The sequence below is a fragment of the Diuraphis noxia genome, unplaced genomic scaffold (assembly GCF_037042655.1).
Source record: "Diuraphis noxia isolate RWA-SAM2 unplaced genomic scaffold, SU_Dnox_SAM2 contig0003, whole genome shotgun sequence".
NCBI lineage: Eukaryota > Metazoa > Arthropoda > Insecta > Hemiptera > Aphididae > Diuraphis > Diuraphis noxia.
The window spans coordinates 11,395,101-11,417,232 of record NW_028301713.1 but is presented as its reverse complement, the minus strand read 5'-3'; the positions used below and the strand labels follow the sequence as shown (position 1 = coordinate 11,417,232).

Below are 22,132 nucleotides of genomic sequence, written 5' to 3'. Positions count from 1 at the left end.
GGAATTATCTCATCGCCGACGTCGTTTTAAAGATAATATCTGCAGAAAAGTTCTCAGACGACGTATCAATCGAAGCGATCAAATCGCATTGTAAACGTTTATCCAAATATTTGTCATGGGGGATAAGTTTCTCCGAGTGAAACAAAAACAAACAAACCATTAGCGGCAAAAAAAAAAAAATAAATAAATTCTTTCGTTAAAGTGCGAACGTTAGTCCTCGATAAAAAATAAAACTCATTTTTGTAAATTGATCTCGGAGTGTGTTCGAAACTTATTTGCTCTCCGAAATTCAATAATTATATAAAAATGTACATCGTTTTTAATCGTCGTACGACACATTATGCATGTTAAAATTAATTTTAAATGTTAAAAATAGGTTTTTTCTTTACAGTCGATCAAACTGAAATCGTATTAAACAATAAAGTCGCGCATAGTTCGATCGTTTTACCGTATGTTTTTGCTTTGAGTATATACATTTTGCGCGAAAACTCTGTCCGATAACCTAAAAGCAGCTACTGATTGGAAGTCTTGCGATGAAGGTAAATATTATAATTATTATAACTGTTTAATATTCTGCCCAGCCCGTATGGTGGTGGTGGTTGTGTGGGGAGGGGGGGGGGGTACCTAATTAATTTTTGTTTAATAGTAATTATTATATCCATCGGGCTAGCCCGCACGCGTCGCCTTAAGTACGAGGTGGAGAAACGGAATATTATCTATACGCATATATCATTATCATTATTATTATTATTATTATTATTATTATTATTATCGGGAGACGCTACGAAAACAGCGGAGAGGGTTTTATCTCGAGAACTCCTATCATGGTGGCGTTGTGCAAGGAACGGCCACGGCGGGCGATGCTCCTCACCCCTTATATTTCGTGCGGTATAGATTTTTGTTTTTTTCGCGCAAACAATAAACGATAATGCGCCATCGTTACGTATTGTTTGACTAATTAAAAACAAACCCTGGCTCGAATATCTCGGGGGTATTAAAAGAGCGAACAGTACTCCCCGCCATTTTTTATGATAGTCGTTACTCGTGTGTATATATATATTATTATTAAATATTCCTTTTTCATCCGTTCTCTAAAGACAATAAACGTATAATAATACAATATGTCCCGCCGATACGGTAGGTATATATTATTATATAGTGTTTGGTGTGTTCTCGGGGGGGGGGGGGGGTTCTCCTTTATTTAACGCTCCGTTGCGTTTTGCAATCGGGTCCGCAAACATTTAGAATATCAGACCACAAGTATAATCGTATACATATAAGTATATAGTGTGTATACATAATAATAATATAGGTACCTTATACTATACTGGTTAAGTAGAACACTATATACTATATAGGTATTATGGGCTACTTCGAATGTTATCGTTGTCAAAGTCAGTTAGGTTGGGTTAAAATAAATAAAAGCCGGTATTTTTTTTCTTTGTTTACATTTTTTTTTTTAATTCAGTATACTGAGTGAAATTAATATAAATTAAATTACGATCAATTACTTACATACATATTAAGTATACATAATACATTAGTATATAGCTGGTATTGTGTGTTCCATCAACCGATACTATCTGTCACGTCTTAAGAAACTTTATAATATGCCATTTATCAGACGTGGGCAATTCAATCTCTGCTCCAGCAATGATGAATACCAGTTTTTATAACATCCTTCAAGTCCCACCGCAGACCAGACATGAATTTATTTTTATTTTCTCAAAAAAATTTTAAATGATGAGCGGGTTGGATAAAAATGGTACATAATATGGGCCACAAGTTTCCGATTTCTGACATTATAAACATACGTACATATATATATATATATAGGATGCAGTGTTGATCACTGGTCTTGCCATAAACACATTTAATAAATATTGAAAGTTATAAACTCCATACATCATGTTTATATATGCGACACGCTATACACCCTCATTAATATGCAAATGTTTCACACACGACATAGTTTACTTGTGTGGATGTATTTGTTCTATATACATATAAGAAATAACTGATATCACCGTTCAAATTCTTTATTAAACATTATATTATGCACCGTTAGTTAAGTTCAATGTGAGAACTATGAGTTCACAAATCACGACGGCTTTAAATAACAATAGGAACGACGATCGTTACGTAACATTATTTATAGTGCAAGTTATAGTGTAAACTTTACAAAAATGTTCAATGTACATTTTTCTTTTTTATTACACGTAGAAACCACATTAAAATATATTTATTTCTGACATAGAAAAATTATAAAACTTTAAGCACTGTAGTGCAGTAGGTATATAATGTCATTAAAAATTATACAACTATAGTTTTTAAACATGTGTTGTTACTCTTATAGTCCAAATGTCATAAAAAATGTTAGCTTATGCTTATTAATTTATAAAACTGAAAGTACATTTCAAACGCATATAACACATTTAAACAATTATAAAATTATATACTATAATATAATTATACATATTAGTTATTACTTTATTAGTTATTACTTATTAATAATATAAAAAATTAGGTGTTTATATTATTGATATACAAAACTAACCTGCTTACACAAAAAATGTGGTTAGTATTTAACATTCATTCAATGAAAATTATTTTAAATCATTGGCATACATTTGAATTCAATTACATTAAAAAAAAATTGGTTATTTTTATAAAATATTTTTTGAACTGTTAGTGATGAGTAAAGATATACTAAAAGTATGAAGAGGTAAAATCTGAATTCTGAGTGATTATTACTGTTGTATCGAGATACAATATTATCGTTGATGGAATAAAATATTTTTTTTAAATATCTAAGTGACAAGGTATAGCTTAAAAATGACAGTAAACAATTACATTCTACGCTGTATGCGCATATATTATATTATTATTTATAGTTAACATTGTATTTCATTTAGTTCGGTCGTATTAAACGCGTATTATATGAGGTTTATCATGCGATTGTAAATTTTCGAATTATCAATACAAAATGTATGCTTAATTATCGTCTCGGCGTCGAAAAAACAAGAGACGAACATGCAGTTGGCGCCTATAGCGGCTATAGCTAAGCTGAAGCGACACGTGATCATCACTCGTGTTGGCCATTACATAAATGATAAATGTAACGAAAAAGGAGTTTGAAAACCGCTGGTTACGTATACCTATGCGTCATCATCACTTACATACCGCGGACTACGTGAATGTACCTATTATAGCTACTGTAGTCCGGAAGTCGTGGTTGTTGAGATGCCGAACAAATGAATTCCACGCGACTATATATATATACACAGTATTATATTAAACGACAAACGGACGTCTTTAACGTCTCGACCGCTGCCTCGCCGCGAATCCACGATAGAGCTCGGGCATATAAATCTTCGACTCGGCGGCCGCGGGTGGTCGGTCCGATGCGCTGTACTCTTCCACTGCCCCGTTAAACGGATATCCATCACTATGCGGGCGAGCCCTCTGCCCACCACCACCACCATTGGCAGTCGGGATGAACGGAAAAACCGTTGTAGATTTCCCACTAGACAATAGGAATCTCGAAGGTGTACAATGTATACATATATATATATATATATATATATATATATATATATATATGTGTGTGTGTGTGTGTGTGTATGTGTCTGTCGAAATAGGAGCTAAACATTGGGGCGCGGGGAACGCCATAGGAGCGCAGGGTGGCCGAACTCCTTTGATAACTAATTAAGAAGGTTTGGCTTCTGCCAAGACAAAAGGAGTAATTAGTTACCGCCGTGCCGCGGCAGTGGCGCAAGTTCCTTTGGGCGCAAGCTGGCTAAACAATATCTTTTCCGATGCCCCGAGGGCACACAACCAACAGTCCAAATTAATAGCGCACATCGTAATTGCTTTTAATACAAACTGCCCGGTAGATCGACAAGACGCGCGGCCGAATCCAGTGGCTGCGGAGGCCCAGAGCAATCAAACTTTATGTGTACTGCAAGACGCGAGTGCGTCAGACTTTTTGAATTTACGATCCACGCCAACGACTGTATACATCGCAGTAAATAAATAAATGTATATATATATATACGTCGTATATGTATATGAACACTACATAATTGGCAGCGGCTATTGCATTGTAGTAGTGCGTATATACTGCACAATGCGTGAAAAATAAATCTTCCATATAACCCTAAACTTCGACCGCACTCCTTGACAAAAAAAAAAAAAAATCTTCCGGGGAGAAATAAGCCTTTCTTTTTTTTTTCTTAAACCTCTGTCTGTGTGTATAACCTGATGGTTCCGACTTCGTATCGGTGTTTAATCTCCATCCGACCCATCTACCGTGCTCAGTGCACACACGTCCTATGGACGACTGCGTTGTATAATATTATAATTCGCAAGTGTATTGTTTTGTTCGTCGTGGAACGTCCGTTATTGTTTCGTTTGGTGTATGCGCTTTTTCCACATAAGATGACTGCATTTAATAAAAAAATAAAAAAAACATTTTAATATTATATCAACGTGTATTGATAAAGTAAACCACAAAATAGTTAAATATACATGACAATAATATCACAATAATTATATATGGCATGATATACGCGTGATTTAATAGTGCATTAGTCATTTTATAAAAACTTTAAATGATTTAATATTTATATTTGTTTGATTCTTAGTTTTTAGATTAAAAATTTATATAAGAAAAACGCTTGCCATAATATTGTATTGATTAGGTAATGCACACAAATACTTAAAACTATGAGCTTAACATTTGGTAATTAAAAATTATATTTCTAAAATATTAATTATTCAAATACAATTTTTAACAAACGCCTGCTGTTTGATAATATTTATAATCGTTTCATTTATATACTGTATATTTTATTACATCCTAGTAAAAACAAAAATGTATAAAAAAACAAATGTATACCTACTAACAAAAAAATAATATCTCATGTTGCCATGTTGGTGGAGTTAAAGCAACGCTTTTATTTATAAATACACATAAAATCTAATTTAGGTTTAAAAAAGACTGCATTCAAACACAATAGTTGCATGTTAAACGCATTAACTCATTACTAACGAATCGTAGATTTTATCCAAATCATACACCAAAAGTATACAAGTCTATTTTTTATTTGGAGGGTTTTGATTTATACTGACAAGTAAAAATATTAATGTTTCTTTCTTTTAAAATTAACGAAATAAATCAAATTTATGTTGAAATTATACAAATTTTAATTGGTAAATATTTTAACATAATTTTTACGAATCAAATTAATGAAAATAAACTCAAAATGACATTTTAAACAAATATTTCACTTTTTACCTTAAAAATAAATACAATGTAGTTGTAATTTTGATGTGAATGGAAATTATTAAAAATATTATTATCACCAAGAAATATGGTACCTATTTATGATAGTTAAATTATCAAAACAATAAAATTTCCTGTTACATCTAAATATTTTTTAGCATTAAATTAAATTAAACTGATTAATAGAATATTTAGCCCGATAAATTATAATTACGATTTTAACTGTCTATAATATAATTCAAGACTCAAGTACTTATATAAATAAGCTATTTAGGAACTTAAAAATGTTATATTTACGATTTACCGTTTAAAAATGTTTATTCTCCTATAGGTATTCAATGAAATATATTTTTATTCATCTGAAAAGTAAAATAAAAAAACCGTAAATTTTGTAACATTTAATGTTCATGAAATAATTTAAAGGTTTATTTGTTTTTACGTGTTAAAAAGTGTATAATAGATTTTAGCGTTTTGGTCACTCCCTAATTTCTACCCACTCGGAACGCCTTTATTAATTTTTGTTTCAATTACAGGCCTCGGAGTCATCCAGTCGGGTCTCAGGATTCAATTACCCTATGGAAATTTGTAATACATACAACATGTATTGTATAATATAATATATTAACAAGTATTTCACGTGTTCTGTCCGCATAACTTTCAGGGCCGACAGTGAAAAAAAGCTACTTATTTGTGTTTTTAACGAGCAAATATCATGTTCGAAAACAGTAGACACGATCGGACGCGATTCGGTCAAACAACAGTATCGAAACATTTGTTCAGTGGTTCTCAGGCATTTGATATAAAACATTGTAAATTCAAAATGAACCATGAATTATATTTCCAACAAAAACATATGAATTTTCAAGTAGTTATACATATTAGAATAATAATTTTCAAAATATTAAAATTAAATAATTTAACAATGAAAAACTGATACATCGATATTTGTATAGTGTTGACATATCATAACAACATATTATAACTTACCTTAAAATAAATAATTTTTTCAAACATCATACAATCATATCGTTCTAGATATTTTATAGAAGTATAAATAAGTAAATAAATAAGTAATATGATTCTTTACCTCACTTTTATAAGATTATTTTATTATTCTTATATGTTACCTATAAGTATTTGGAATTATTTTGTTGGCGTGGTATTATAACTCGTACTAAATGTAGCATCTTTTTTTATATGAAAGAAACTAATAACACTAATATTTAGAAATCTTTGAAAAAAAATTAATTTAATATATGATATTTATATATTATACAAATACTATAATATAATTAAATTTACCAAGCGCTTGAACTTAGTATTAAGTTTCAAATTAATTATTAATTAAATGTTATATTTAATTAATATTATTATTATTATCTGAACTATTAAAAATATATAAATAAATAAATATGTTGCATATGTCACTATGGAATATGGATGGACTATCCTCGACGTGTAAATATTTCGATACACATGGCATTGAAAGTGTTAATGTGAATTGTTATAATGATATCAAACATACCAATTTCCAAATACCAATCATCAATATTAATAATATAATTTATCTTTTATAAAGGATTTATGTTCGTATTTGAGTAAGTTTATTAGTCCAGAACTGAAATCAATCAAAATTACATTAATGGGTGGTTTATGAATGTCAGCTATATTAAAAAAAAAAAAACACTGATTATGAATGCTAAATTTTTTAAATAAACCAAAAATTCGCTTGCCTGCTTATATTATATTTTGATACAGTGGCGCCCAGACAGATTAGTAAATAATGCAAATTTCATGTGTTCTCGAATGGTTGGATGTATATTATTGCAGATTTCATAGGGAAGTTTATAGATATATAACATAAACTATAGCCTATAATAATTAATTTCCTTGAACTACTGCAGTTATAAATAAGTGAAAATATTTTCTTATGAATAAAACATTGGGTGGGTGGGTGATTAACTTTTTGAAACTGCATGTGCTCTTAAACCTCTGTGCGCCACAACTTTGATATAGTATTCAATAAAAACCACAAAAGAATCAAAGTTTTGGAACTCCTGACCAACGGTCGTTGACGTAAGGGTTCGGCTTTAACGTATATATAGGTAAGTACCTACCTTTAACTCGAAAAAGAATTGGTGTATTGAATCGTAGGGTAGCAATATAAAAAATAAAAATAGGGGTTACGATGACCGCCGATGAAGATAAGCTCATAGTTAATTTATACGAATTTTGCATGTAGTAAGGTCACGTGATCGAAGAAAAAGACATGAAAAATATTACGAAACGATATATTTCATGCACGGTTGTTCCACCGAATACGTTTTGCATATAAATAGGCCGGGAAATGATCGTCGAATTCAAATTTTTACATTTCTGACGTGAACCCACCCACTCCTACCATATATAAGTAGAGCACAAGTGTCTTGTATTACAATACACGGTCATTGTCTGAAAGTTTTTTTGGGAAAACACGAGAAAATGTATCGCCATCAGCGGCGGAACGCTTCCGGTTTTATTCATGTGTACTATATACAAAACGCGGTGGTATTCAAGACAAACGATATTAGCATTATGTGTTTGTAAGCTTTGACATTTCTTTTCTCGTGTCTCCGGTTTTTCCTACCCTTCTTCTTCTTCGCGTACGCACGTGTGTGTATGTAATTTTTATTGTAGAAAAACGTTTTCCCGTTTTCCCTTTGACAGGACGAAACATTTGATGGATATCAAATCCTGTAAAGAACGAGACTATGACGTCTGGTCGTATTATGTTCAAGTACGTATTACGCATATATGTACTACACAGCATACGTAACGATTACTAACCCCCTCACAATAATTTTGTTTCCGCCTCGTTTTCTCATAGCATTACGATTTTGACGAGGTTTATTTAAGTTGTTTCTATAATAATATACTGCAAAAATATTATATGCATGACGTATAGGTCCATTTATATGCAGGAATAACGTCAATATTTAGGACCCCTTTGAGTCGTATTTGGTAAATATTTTTATATGATACACCAAGGAATTTTAAAAAAAAGTCAGTTTATCATACGATAAAACTATAAAAGTACATTAATACACATGTGAAGAAAGCGTAACAATGACTATTTGACATGCAATTTTATTTTGTCACTTCAATGGAAAAGCCGTTTTCATGTGTATGTTCTAGAAAAATATGAAAAAAAATCAATTTTTTGAATTGGCTAAATCCATAGGTATAATGCCATTTTTTACAAGTTGGTACTGCAGTTTTGATTTTATTACCTAATACCTATATGTTTAATATGTATATATTTATACTTTATATTAGGGGTCGCCAAATACCTTGGATGAACCTTTTTGGCTCGTAGACAATAATACACTTATTATTTAAATATTTTTATTTGATGGTAAATGAGGTTTTCATTAATTTTAGTTTGATTTTTTTGATTTTTCTTTTACTTTCTTTGAATAAATATGTATATTACATTTTTATGCCTTCCGAAAACTCCTTCGTATCCTATAGTGGCCCTTTAAAAATATTAATTGGTGATCCTTGCTATATATCATTTTATTTTTAAATTTATCTGTCATAAAGCTTATAAATAATACAATTAATTTCATATATCCAATAAAATAAAAATAAAAATATTATATTCTTTATATTTCACCCAAACACAAACATTTTAGTTTTATTAATCTGTGGTTAGAAATCATCATTATAGATAATATCATGTTACGATAGGTACTTAAAAATATGTTTGTAAAATTTTATTGGTTCATTAAACAAATCAATTTAAAATGTTTTAAATAGTGATGGATGAAAAATTATTCAATATATTTCACGTAAATATATTTAAGTATACCTACTAAATCTCTAAATAGTAAATACTAATATTATAACATAATTTATAACTAATACATTTTACTGCTTACATTAATTGTAAATACTTATATGAGTTTATTATTTCTAGCCAAATATATATTTCATACATTATAGTAAATTGTTATCCAAACCGTAAACATGAACACGATTTCCAGCTAAGTGAGTTGAGCTTTTAAGGTGCATATATGCATTATTGCTTCTATAAACAAACAGTACACAAGTTACACTCGATTTAGAGCCAACTATAAGTGGTGTGTTGTAGGTATAATTATACATCGGACCATTATAACCACACGCGGAGTGTTATGAAATCATCCGAATCGATTGATAAAGTTTAGGGAACCCCAAAACACAATTATATATAATATTATAATATATACATGCACAATCGGTATATTATTTCGGATGGAAGGTTCTTCCACCGTGCGCGTTTAATCACATCAAGGCAATAAATTGTCAATGTTTACCCGTTCACCAACACCCCTCTCTTCCACCGCCCTATATCTATTTTGGACAAGGTAGTTGATGGCAAAAACGTCCGATTATAGCTATTAAACCGGGTATGCTACCTATATACTTTTGACAATCCTTGTGCGTGTTACGTATATACCGATAGGTACTGCTTACAATATTATATACATACCTTCACGCTGAGGAAGTGGGGTGAACGTTTGAATACAAAACTTGGCCCAAGTGTGCGTTTAAGAGCCCTTTTCTCCATTAAACCATTTAAACCCGCACACATCGATGTCTCCACACCTGTGCGTAAATCACTTCGCAAGACTAGAGACTTAACCTGTTAAAGACGCTCCTTCACACCCACCCCACAACACCAAGTATATATTATATAGTATAATATGTTATTATGTTATATCGTGTGTTCAATTTTAAAGGTAATAGGAAATGTTTCGATCGAATGACCTTGAATTTTATTCGAGGTTTTTACACCGCATACAGGACTTATAAATACATCTATTTATGATTAATTGTAATTTTTAATTATTTTTTATCGGCGCATGCGCAGTAAAATTAAAATGTCTTAAATAGGAATCATTATTTTGGATACCGGATTTAGATTGCTTTATTTTTTCTGAACAACTTTGATTTTTACTGTTTATGAACTCGTATGCTGTACGTCTTAACCAAATATTAAAAATTATTAAAAAAGTTGAAATGATGAGCCAGCATAAGCTTTAATTAATTTAGTCAACATTTTGTAGTTATTTTAATAATATTATAAACTTTAAAAATGTTTTTAAATTAAATATTATTGTAGAATACATAAACTTATATAATAATATAAATTTTAATAGGTAGTTTAATAATAACCTATAATCTATATATAGTAATCAAATTTGTATTTAAAGATATACAAGCTTTAAGGCAAAGATAACGCATTCGAGACTTTAGGGGTAATATAAAACATTTATCTGATACTTTTACTATAGAGAGGTTACTAAAAAAATCAAAACAACTACAAGTAATATGAAATAAAAATAACTACTAAATAGTAAATACCTATTAAATGTTCTTATTTTAATATTTCTAATACTTACATTTGGAAATATAGTAACAATTTTACCATACATATTATTTTCTCTATTTTAATTTTAAGTAACTAAAAGTACACAAGATATACATTTAGATTTTATTAAAGTTAAACTAAAAAATGATTTATAATCAGTTTGTTTAATAATTTTATGTGACAAGAAAATATATATAATAATGTATTTAAAAACAAGCTACAATGTGTTAACTGCAGTGTGTTAAAAACTATTATATTGTGATTTGTGAGACAAACATTCGATACTCGTAAGATTGGTATAAATATATTTAATGTTGAAAATTGTAAGCAGTACCAAGTGTATACCTACCCAGCTATACCACATGAACAAATATAGGTAATATTTTATCAATCTTTACAAAATATACGTTAATAATTAATGCCCATATTAAAATTGTATACTCTGTAACTTTGGTATTGTTGGAATACTTTATACACTCGTTGAATACGATATGATGTGTGTATAATTTCAAAATATCCAAAGCGTATTTTTGGCTTAACGTTTGCATGAGACCAAGATAAACTCGTAGAGCATTCAATCTTCCAAATTGTCCAATTTACGGGAAACGAATTACGTATATATATATATACCATCAGCTACCTACGGTGTAGTATACGCGAACAAAAAGTTGGCAAACACTGCGGCAATCGTCTTTATAAAGGATAACCACGTGTCCTTATTGAAACAACGCGCCATACAGGAAACGAATCCCAGGAGAAGAAATAAAAAAACACGTGCACACACATCCAGGATAAGTCGTTAAAGAAGGGAAAATAATGATATATATATATGTACTCGTGTATACATGTTACACATATTGTATATATCTCTGCTGTACGGCAGCTAGTATTAATAATTTAACAACACTTTGATCGTTGTTCAATACATGTATAAGGCTTATGGGAAGTATTTTTTTTCAATTTCGTTCCTCAAGTCTATTATCTTCGAAACAATTTTTTCCTCGGCTTAATAATTCAAAATATATTACGCTATACCCCCTTCTCCTCCATGTGGGCGCTGAACAAACATAATATTTTGTACTTGCAGCAGTTGCAACGGGGCACCAGAGGTCTACGGAAGCGGCGATATACACCGCGGGCGCCATTCATCACATAATAGCTTCAGCTCGATTAAAATTTCACTACGTACTAAATCGGTTTCTTGTTTACATTCCGTTCTTTCTCTCTTTCTCTTTCTACGAGTACCTATATTATATAGATACACATACATAATAAACAAATTCACACACACAGACACGTTCATAGTCCGTAAATGTATATATATATATATATATATATATATATTGTAGACCCTTATTAATTTAATGAACGGTCCGGTACGTATAGGATAAATGAAAAAAATTCTCGCTGTTTTCTATAATATATATAATTTACGCCGGACTTACCAATTTTGTAGCTGTAGTGTAGTGTTATCGTTATGTCATATATGATCTTTGTGTGTAATGAGCTAGTGTACCCCTATTCCGTAGAGGCCATATATATATACTTTCCTTCGACCATAATATAGTTATACAGTTCTTAATTCGCAGGCTGGCGGGATGTGTCTTTGTGTTTTCCGAGTATATACGTGACCAGAATTTCACCTGCCACCGCACATGGCACATCATCTCTTTTATAATTTGTTTACCGACACCAGTAGAAGAAACAAAATCGGTCGTACGGAACAAGGACAATAACAACTATTTAACTATTTTAACTGATCGTCACACGCATTCGTAATAACCTCGAACTTTGTGCAAGTAAAATAAAATTCAATTACGAGTTTTAATTTTTTTTTTTTTTTAGGGAACCTATAATACAGTAATACACTGACTTTTAAGTCGACGCCGCAGCAAGGTATACAATATGTATCATAAAATACAGCATGGTTTGTCACTATTTTATGTGTCTCAACGAAAAGTATAGCTTGTTTGTATATAGGTACTACAAACATTATAGAATTTATTATTATGTTAAAATATTGAATAAAGTGTACCCACACTCACATATGTCGTATATACAATAAAAACCTTCCCCATTGGTTTTATTAGGTCTCTAATATTTGGGACATAAATAAATATTTTACTTGGAGAATAACGTTACTCATTTGGGACTAAAATATACTTTTCATGAAACTTTAGTAAAATATACACCAAAAGGTATTATTATAGACCCTTGAGTTATGTATATAAGTACTTTAACTGTTAAATTATAATTAAAATTAATGCGCAAACTAACAACAAATTTCAGGATAAAATATTTTCGGCTTAGGCAACTAAGCTGCTTACATTAATGCGTGATTTGAATTCACGGTGAAAAAAATGTTCTTATATATTTAGCAATGAAATAATTTGATATTTTACTAATAATAATTATTGTTAATTAAACATAATTAATAAATAATAGTTAATATATGCATAATATATATTATGTCAAATAATATACTTAATACGGTTGTATACTTTAACTATATAGTGTAATTTTTAATTGGCTTATGTAGTCACTATCTATAATCGTTGAACTGTTTTTACTAACTAACGGTTCTAAATCATTTAACTATGTAAATATATACCTATTGAAACTCGTCAGTAAAGTACTTCGGCTTAACATTGGATAAACTGCTTACACGGCAGCCCCTCATCCAAACTTCAACAGGCATATCAGCGCCTTTCTATACAGAAGAAATGCTCTCTTCTAATATTTAAACAAATTCTACGTCCACTACTCACTTATGCGTGTCCGGTCTGGGGGAAATGCGCTACCACTCACATCAGTAAAATTCAAATTTTTCAAAATAAAGTACTACGTATCATCGCAAACGCACCTTGGTTTATAAGGAATGTAAACCTATACAAAGATCTTCAGATCCAAGAAATCATAGACCACATAAAAACCTCATCAAAAAACTTCCATACCTCACTAATCAACTCTTCTGGCTCACTTCACTGTAAACTCCACATACATCCGCTTCAATATAAATTAAAACGTGGATTCCGCATGGCCTTCTGGTTTAACAACAACACACAGTATACAGCAGCTGTTTGTTACTCGTAGCGTCTAATATTAAGCTTTATAACTTGTTATATATATGTTTATATTTTTATTGTTAATTATTATTATAACAGTTCACTGTTACTTAAATTATAGTCAGTTGCGTCGAGGTGTAAGTATCAACAATATTAATGTTCACTAATGTACATACTAGATAGCAAATCCAATTTACTAATTAAATTTCTGTATAAATTAATAATCATGTTTAAATTGTTAAAAATATACCATTGTAAATATCAATACTCGTAGAAGTAGATGGCCAAGGCTAGGTACATCTTATCTTATCTTAATAACAATAAAAAGTTCTAAAAATAAAAAAGCGGGTAAGTCGTGGATGTCGCTCTGCTGTACAGTAGGTTACTGTAATGGATGGGATTAAATTTGAATGCAATGATAGGTATCATTGTGTACGAAAAACGATTCTGAACGGAGATGATTTGTCAGTCTAGGATATATTATATTTAAATATTGTCATATATTCTATTTTGAAACAAATATTTTATTTTTCAATTAAGACGCATTTTGCATAAGGCATGGTTAATCAATTAGTGTAGTTGTCATAATTCATAATACCTTATATTATCATAGATATACGAATATCTGGTTTGAGGATAAATCGTTATCTTTACGCGATTTCATAAAAATTTAAAACTCAAACGCTCAAAACATTTTTCCTATAATGACGCTTCAAATTTTCACTATAGCTATTTGAAGCAAAACTTATGGAAAACTTATTGTTAAATTGTATAACCTTAGATATAAATACAAACAATATTATGAATTTTGAACTACAAAATAATTTGCAAATATTCATGGTTTTGACGAATTTTTGTCAATATTTGAAATTCAAATGCTAATAAAAATTTAATTTGAATTTCAGGTGGTCATTTTTTTTGTGGTAAAGATTGAACATTTTTTATGGAATCTTGTATTAAATTTTCAAATCTTAGATTTAAAAAGAAAATTTTTTATGAATTTCTAGCTTAAAACAATTTGCGAATTTTTGTGATTATTACGTATTATGTCAAAACTGATATTAATATGAGTTATTATTGTGAATTATTGTTTTATAGTAAAAAATATTGAGTTTTTAAATTATAAAGTAGGTAATATAAGGCGTGCACCTATAGATACATTTGTTAAATTTGAGTAAAATCTAATACAAACAATTTTCATGTATAAAAATAAAATATAAAGTAATTATATTATATTCAAATATTCAATAACTGTATAAATAAATATATATATATTTTTAAATAATAATTATATTCGCAAACCTGTTCTGTATTCTCAAAAGTGTGTGCGCGTGAGTATAATCATCCTCTCCCGAAAATATTTTTTATGTTTGTACTTAGTAAACCGTATATCAAATGTTGGAAGTCAGTATCGGTATAAACCATCAGGTTTTACCTAATTGATGTACTTACATGAACTATAATAATACAATGTTTTCCAAGAAAAATTCTCCTTTGAAATATCGCGCGTTTTTTAACGACAAGTTTGTTGGCCCTATATGGTAGCACTGATTTTATAGTAAATAGCTTATCACAGCGTCAGGACCATATTATTCACGTGTGATAAACAACGTTTTTATTTTTAAATGATAAAATTTATAAGATTAATAATTGCATATTTCCGTTTTTATATTCACATTTAGTTTATGGTGAAATTGTTTATTTCTACTATACCTACGTCCTGACTCGCGCCCTCGAAATGCCTTCCATTACAGACATGCTAAACTTGAACAAACTGTACATGTTCCAAACAATGAGAAAGATATTAGAAACTGATGGCTCAAGAAACGTCCGAAATCTAATAGCGTACAAAGACCAAATATTGTATATTTGGAATCCCGAAGAATGCTGTTTGTACTCGCTTCTGTTGAACACAGTTCATGAGGATCAACCTTCATACCAAGTAAGCCATTTATATTTATAATTTTGTTTGATTTGTGCTATTGTGTGTTGTGCATAACGCTTTGTGTCCGCTAAGTAGTAGTTTTGCTCAACGTTTGTTACCTATATCCTATTACATATGTGAAGGATACACCTACCCCGCCATCTAAACACATAAAACTTACAATATGTCTGAAATATCCATTATTATAGACTGATTGACCAACTATTGTAGTCTGATTTTTTTTGTTTTTATTGGAAATACAGTGAATTGTTTTTTAATCCAAAATAATTAATATAGGTATTTATAGTCTCTACTGTCAATGCATTGTGTTTGCCTTTTTTAAATTTGCTCTACAGGGATAGTTGTAACATCATAGCATATTAAAAATTCAAAAAATTAGTTGTCGTCAATCGTGTTTGACCAATGTAAATATCATGTAATACTCAACAACGAAGTAGCTACTAAGATGAAATTTGTATACCCGATTTATAATTCTCAGTTGTTTGTCTTACATTATATCATTTATTGTTTCACCAAGTACATTATTGTCTCAGGTTTTTTAATAAGATATTAGGTCACTAATCAATAATGCATAGGTATTTAAGCTTTTAGACATTTTATTAGGATAATCTAAATAATCTATATTTTGTTTTAAGATAATATTGGGGATAATAAATATGATAATATAACGTTTACATTACTGTTGAATATCATTCTAATCTCTGAACAAAACCAGTCTAACTTAAATAATAGGTAGATAACTACTTAACATATTTTATTCCTAAATAATTTTAGTTTTATAATGAATCTGTCAAATTAATCAGCTTTTTTAATTTTTTTTTATTACACAGATCATAAATTACATTTATTAGCTTATGCTTATGTGTTATTATAATATATGTAATACTTATAGAGACAGTGGTGCCCAGGCAGGTTAGCAAGTAATGCAACTGCATATGTTCGCGAGGGGCGGGTGTACATTAATGCAGGTTTCATAGGGGAGTTAATAAATTTATAGCATACATTTTAGTTTGTAATAATTAATTTACTACAGTTATTAATAAATGAAATTATTTTTTATAAATGAAAAATTGGGATGGCGTGTGACTAACTTTTTGAAACTGCATGCATTCTTAAAATATCTCTGTGCGCCACTGCTCAGATCCATAGAGTATTAATATAAATTATATTTATGTATGTATACTCATTACTCATTATATTATATAATGTAGATAATACAAATAGTTATAGTAAATAAATAAATAAGTACTTATAATGAATATAATACAATACAATAATCATAGATTAATTATATCAATATTATAAAATTAGTGTTACAACTTAAAATTTTTACTTATACTCAATAGTTTTCAATATGTGCTTTATGGATCCCAGGGGTGTTACGAGCTGTCTGTCACTATTGCAAAGGAAACCACTACCGCAGTAGGAAATGAAATAACAATTTGTTCATTTTTTTATTATCATTATTTGTATTGGAACCATTTAGATTGTTTTCAAATTTGGATGAGCGGACCAAAAATGATTATGAACCCCTGCAATAAGTTGGAGATTTCAATAAAACATTAGATATATTTTTATTCATTTGTAATCCCAATTTCAATTTTTACTTCTAGAAAAGTACCTTATTCATTACATTATATATTATATGTTAATTAGTTTCTAGTAAATTAATGTTTTGAAAGAAATTTAATTTTAATTTTATTAATAGCATTAAATGCTTTTGGGGATTTAATTGAAAATAATTTATACCTAATCACTCGATAAAGTATGAGATAAATATAGGAGTCATTGTTTACAATCGTAAATCAGTATACCATGCTTGATCTTGATAGAACCTAACATATTTCTATTTACCTATTATATCTTTTTCATTATTATTTAACAACACGCTTGATTTCTGTAAAATAAAATATAAGTAGTTATTTATCATTGAAACAAAATTGTTTTTTCTACCTATTTATGTTTGACTGTATTATAATCTTAAAATTTTTATTTGTGCCGACTTGCATAAATTATCACTTAACATTTAATGAATCAAGTGATTTAACTGCTGATGATTCTTTAAACATGTATTAGTGGCCCCCAATATTGCTCCATTCAATTTTAGTGAACAATTAAATCAATTAATTCTTAGATGACCCAACTTAATTAAGTATACTTTTTTTTTTTTTTTAGTATACTTTTTAAATAAATTAACATATAGTTTTTCATGACAAATTAAATATAATATAGGTATGTAAGTCTGTACCTAAATAAAATTATAATTACTATGAACCTATTGTGGTTAGATACTTTTTTAATTATAAATATTAAATAATATTAAATAATTATTATTTTACTTAATTTTGTGTTATAAAGGTAAAATCGAGGGTAAAATGTTTAACAATATAATCATTAATCATATTGAAATATGTTTTCAATTTTATTCATTTATAGTAAAATAATTTTTATGTGATAATTTAAAAACAAAATTTACTAGATTTAAAGTTCCTTAATGTACTTGAGTTGATCATATCAAGTCAACAATTTAAAACTAACTTTAAAAAGCGCACCTCATGTAAATATTTCATATTATACAAAAGAATGGAAATACACAAAATACAGGAAACATTAACATTTTGGTGCAATTTGATGAAACTAATGATTTTGTATTGAGTCCATATTAAATAAATCTGGAATAAATAGCAGTGGATTTAAAAAAAAATATCTTCAATCACATTAGATTACACATTTTCGGAAAACCAGCATAATTTTCTAATAAAATCTGAACTTATTTTACTGACTTCGGCCGTGTTGTGGATACAATTTGTATATATAATTCCACGTTTGGTAACAATAATAATAATATCCATATTAATTTGCAAATTAACAGTGCCGTCGGTTGTTCCGCCTGCAGACTCGCGCCGCTAGTGTCGTGGCACTAGCTGTAGTGGTGGCGGAGGGGACGTTCTTCGCAAAAGTACCATTTGGCGTTGATTCCTCTGCCGTTTTTCCTCGGTTTCCGTTTAACGGCCATAAATCGGCATGAAATATAAGTTCCTATTCGGAATCGCGCAATATAAACACGAGCCGTTAACACAAACGCCAGCGCGGGGACGATGACTATATACGCGTCTTCTACTCCCCCCCCACAACCGCTTACCAATGACTGCGCCACGGTGTGTGCCACCACTTCACAGGACTAAGGGGTTTTACTTAACAATTATCATAAATATAAACAGGCCCGAACTTCCCTCGGCGACAACTACAACTACTACGACGACGACCAAAGATGCGGTTTATCTTTTGGGCCATTGTTGAGTTTATATATTATGTGTGTGTGTGTTTGAGTGGAGCGTAGGAAAAATGGAATAATAAATTGCTATTATCGCTCCCGATTGTTCCTTATATTATATTATGTGTAATTATGTATATAAGTCCGCGGCCGCGGGTGTTTCTTCTTCGCGTCTCATCCTTTTCCTTTTCCTGTCGGCCGCCGCTACCGTCGTCGTGGTTGGGGTAAACCGCTAGCGGCAATGTCGTAGGGAAACGTCTTCGTCCGGCTGTTGAATTATCGTTTATTACAATCCTCTTCTTATTATTCGGCGACGTGGTGCGTGTTTCCCCTCGCACCTCCCACGCTTACTTGTCGTCATCCTCTCGACCAAAGCTCAGACCTATGCACGTAAAACGGCTCTATTAATGCTAATATACACTCCCGTGGAAGAAGCAGCCTCAGTTCGCACAATGGTATTTCACGAAAACGTCGCTGCCCGCCCAACAACAGCAATTGTTCTTTTGGATGCTCCTTTCTACCATCACCCCTCGTCCATCGTGACGATTTTGTATTTCCTACTCCGGCACATTATATCGTTTATGTTTCAACATTTTCTGAGCTCGAACGATTTTTAGCACAATAGTGGCTACACCATTATAATATTGTAATATTACAGTAAATTCTCGGTCGTACAATGCAGACTTCCCGAATTATCATCACTGCAGTTAATATCAGACATTCATTTAAATCATCTATATTGTGTCTTCATTATTCACTTAAAACATTGAACGTTACATATACTTACCTTATACCTATCAATAAAATTCTTAGTCACATTATATAGAAGAGTTTTAGACATATGTAGGTAGTACCAACGTATTAATTTTTTTATTTTATGTAAATCATGAAATTAAAAATGTAGTACTTACCTATACTATAAAAATAATAAATTATTAAACTCAATTATTTTTATTATTTATTTTTATTTAAAAACTAGTGTATTATTTATAACTTATAAGTTATCTATATAGCTCATCAGTATCGGTATGTATTTGTTATAGAGTATTTATTTTTTTATTCACCAATTTTTATTAAAGTTATGTCATTCTTAAAAAATTGTTATAAATGTATAGTAAAAGTTTTAAAAATATCGACGACGAACCATATTATATTTGATTATAGTCGAAGTGAATATTTTATAGATACCAACGTAAAAACGTTAAAATGAATGAATTACTATATTATGAAGAAATTCAAGTATAAACTATTATCTTTTTACGTATTTTTATAACATATATATTTATTACAATAGTAGAGTACATATTTTAATTTACCTAACACATTTTACCATCATCATCGAGCTTTTCGAACACAGGTGCAAAATTAACTACGATTTTTAAGGCTATGGTGGTAGTGATTAATCTTCAATGTATATCAACATATACACGATTATTATAATAGTATTCATTAAAAAAACGCAATAATATGTTATATATTTAAGAAAATGATGGTTTTGAGATTGGAAAAATTAAGCATCTTAATTGCTTTTTTCATTATTAAGTACCAATGGTTATATATTATATATATTCTCAAAAGTAAATATTTGCATGACAATTATTTTATGGAATTGTATTTAATATTGTTATATTATTATGTATAATGTAGGTCTATACTTATATATAGAGGGTAACTATTTTTACCCATATAAAATAAAATTTACCTACAATCATAACTTAAAATGTGCATAGACATTATATTATATTATAATATACTAGGTAGATTTATAGGTATAAGTACTGCAAATAGTAGATTCAGCATTTAACAAATAATCAAAGAACATACCATTACTATGTTGACTGGATTGAAAATAATAATATTATTCTGAATATCTATTATATACGCATTCACAGATCATCATAGTTTTCAATCCATTTGGTCTACCGTACTAAAAACCGAAGTCTTTAAATTTACACGCTACATTAGTGTCTCGTATCCACTTTCTCCCTTCCTCTATACTTCTTTTTATTGTTATTTTAATCCTGAGTGCTATTTCGAAGACTGATGTTTATTATGCACATTTTTAGAATGTTGTGCTGTCGAACCCTGGAGTCTGTTTAATGAACGTTGAATTTTGAAAAAAAAAAATGAAAAGTGATGGTTGGAGATTAAATCGACTGCGAGTATTGAACATTTTTAAATAAAAATATAGGGCGTGCCCGGGGTATTATATTACAATTCCGTATCAAAAAATAATCGTATTAGCTTAATTAAAAAATAAATAACGAGAAAAAATAACATATACCCGTCATTCTATATGATCGGTAATTATCGTTATTACTTTAATGTACCTAGTTACTATGCCTATAGTTATGAAAATGAATATCGTTTTAAAAAACGAAAAAAAAAGTCCAAACAGTAGGACCACACCCTGTGGGTCATTAGAATATTAGGCAATGTGTCATATGATGTTCATGTATAAAATAACAGTGATACATAAAATATTAATGACGTGACTGATGGAAAGAGCGAAATGAAACTGCGATGAACTGTTATAGTAATCGACTGTGGTCACGCTGACTGTTGTCAAAGAATTCATTATTGCTGGATGGGTCATGTTAATATAACTATGTTATATTATATTTAAATGTTTTTTATCCTCTGAATTATTTAAATCTAGTTAAAACTTATTTTAACAAAAAAAAAAAAAACGTCAATGCATAGTCATATTAATGTGTAAGCATTTTAAAATATAATAATAAAACATAATATACCATTGAAATATAATAATATAACATATCAAAGTTATCGCATGCACTATAAATATACTTTTTTTTCTTGAGGATTAAGTGCCTATGACGTCTATGTCGTTACATATTCTGTTTTCTTCCTCAATACAATTGTATATTGAATGTCAGTGCAATTAATTAGCTTATATATTAGTAAAGAAGTTTATGAGCCATATAATTTGTCATAAATTAATCAATAATAAAAATATTTTACGCTTATATATGTATGTATTATACATATATTGACAGTGAAAGGTTAATGTTTTTGATGACGATTAAAGGTTAATACGCTCTATAGAATAATATAACAATAATATCGAAGGAACCTTTAAGATATAATATAAACTTATCAAACAATTATTTATATGTATTAAAGCTACGTTCGTATATATATGAGC

At 29.6% G+C, this 22,132-nt stretch overlaps 1 protein-coding gene across 1 annotated transcript in view; it reads left to right on the top strand.

Annotated features, from left to right (window-relative positions):
• The first annotated feature begins 15,362 nt into the window (after positions 1 to 15,362).
• The window catches only part of mbo (Nuclear pore complex protein Nup88), a 42,989-nt gene continuing 36,219 nt past the window's right edge, over positions 15,363 to 22,132 (top strand). The window contains exon 1 of the mRNA XM_015511733.2: positions 15,363 to 15,689. Within this exon, the coding sequence (XP_015367219.1) occupies positions 15,486 to 15,689 (204 nt within the window). The 5' untranslated portion in view covers positions 15,363 to 15,485. The remainder of the gene's footprint in view (positions 15,690 to 22,132) is intronic.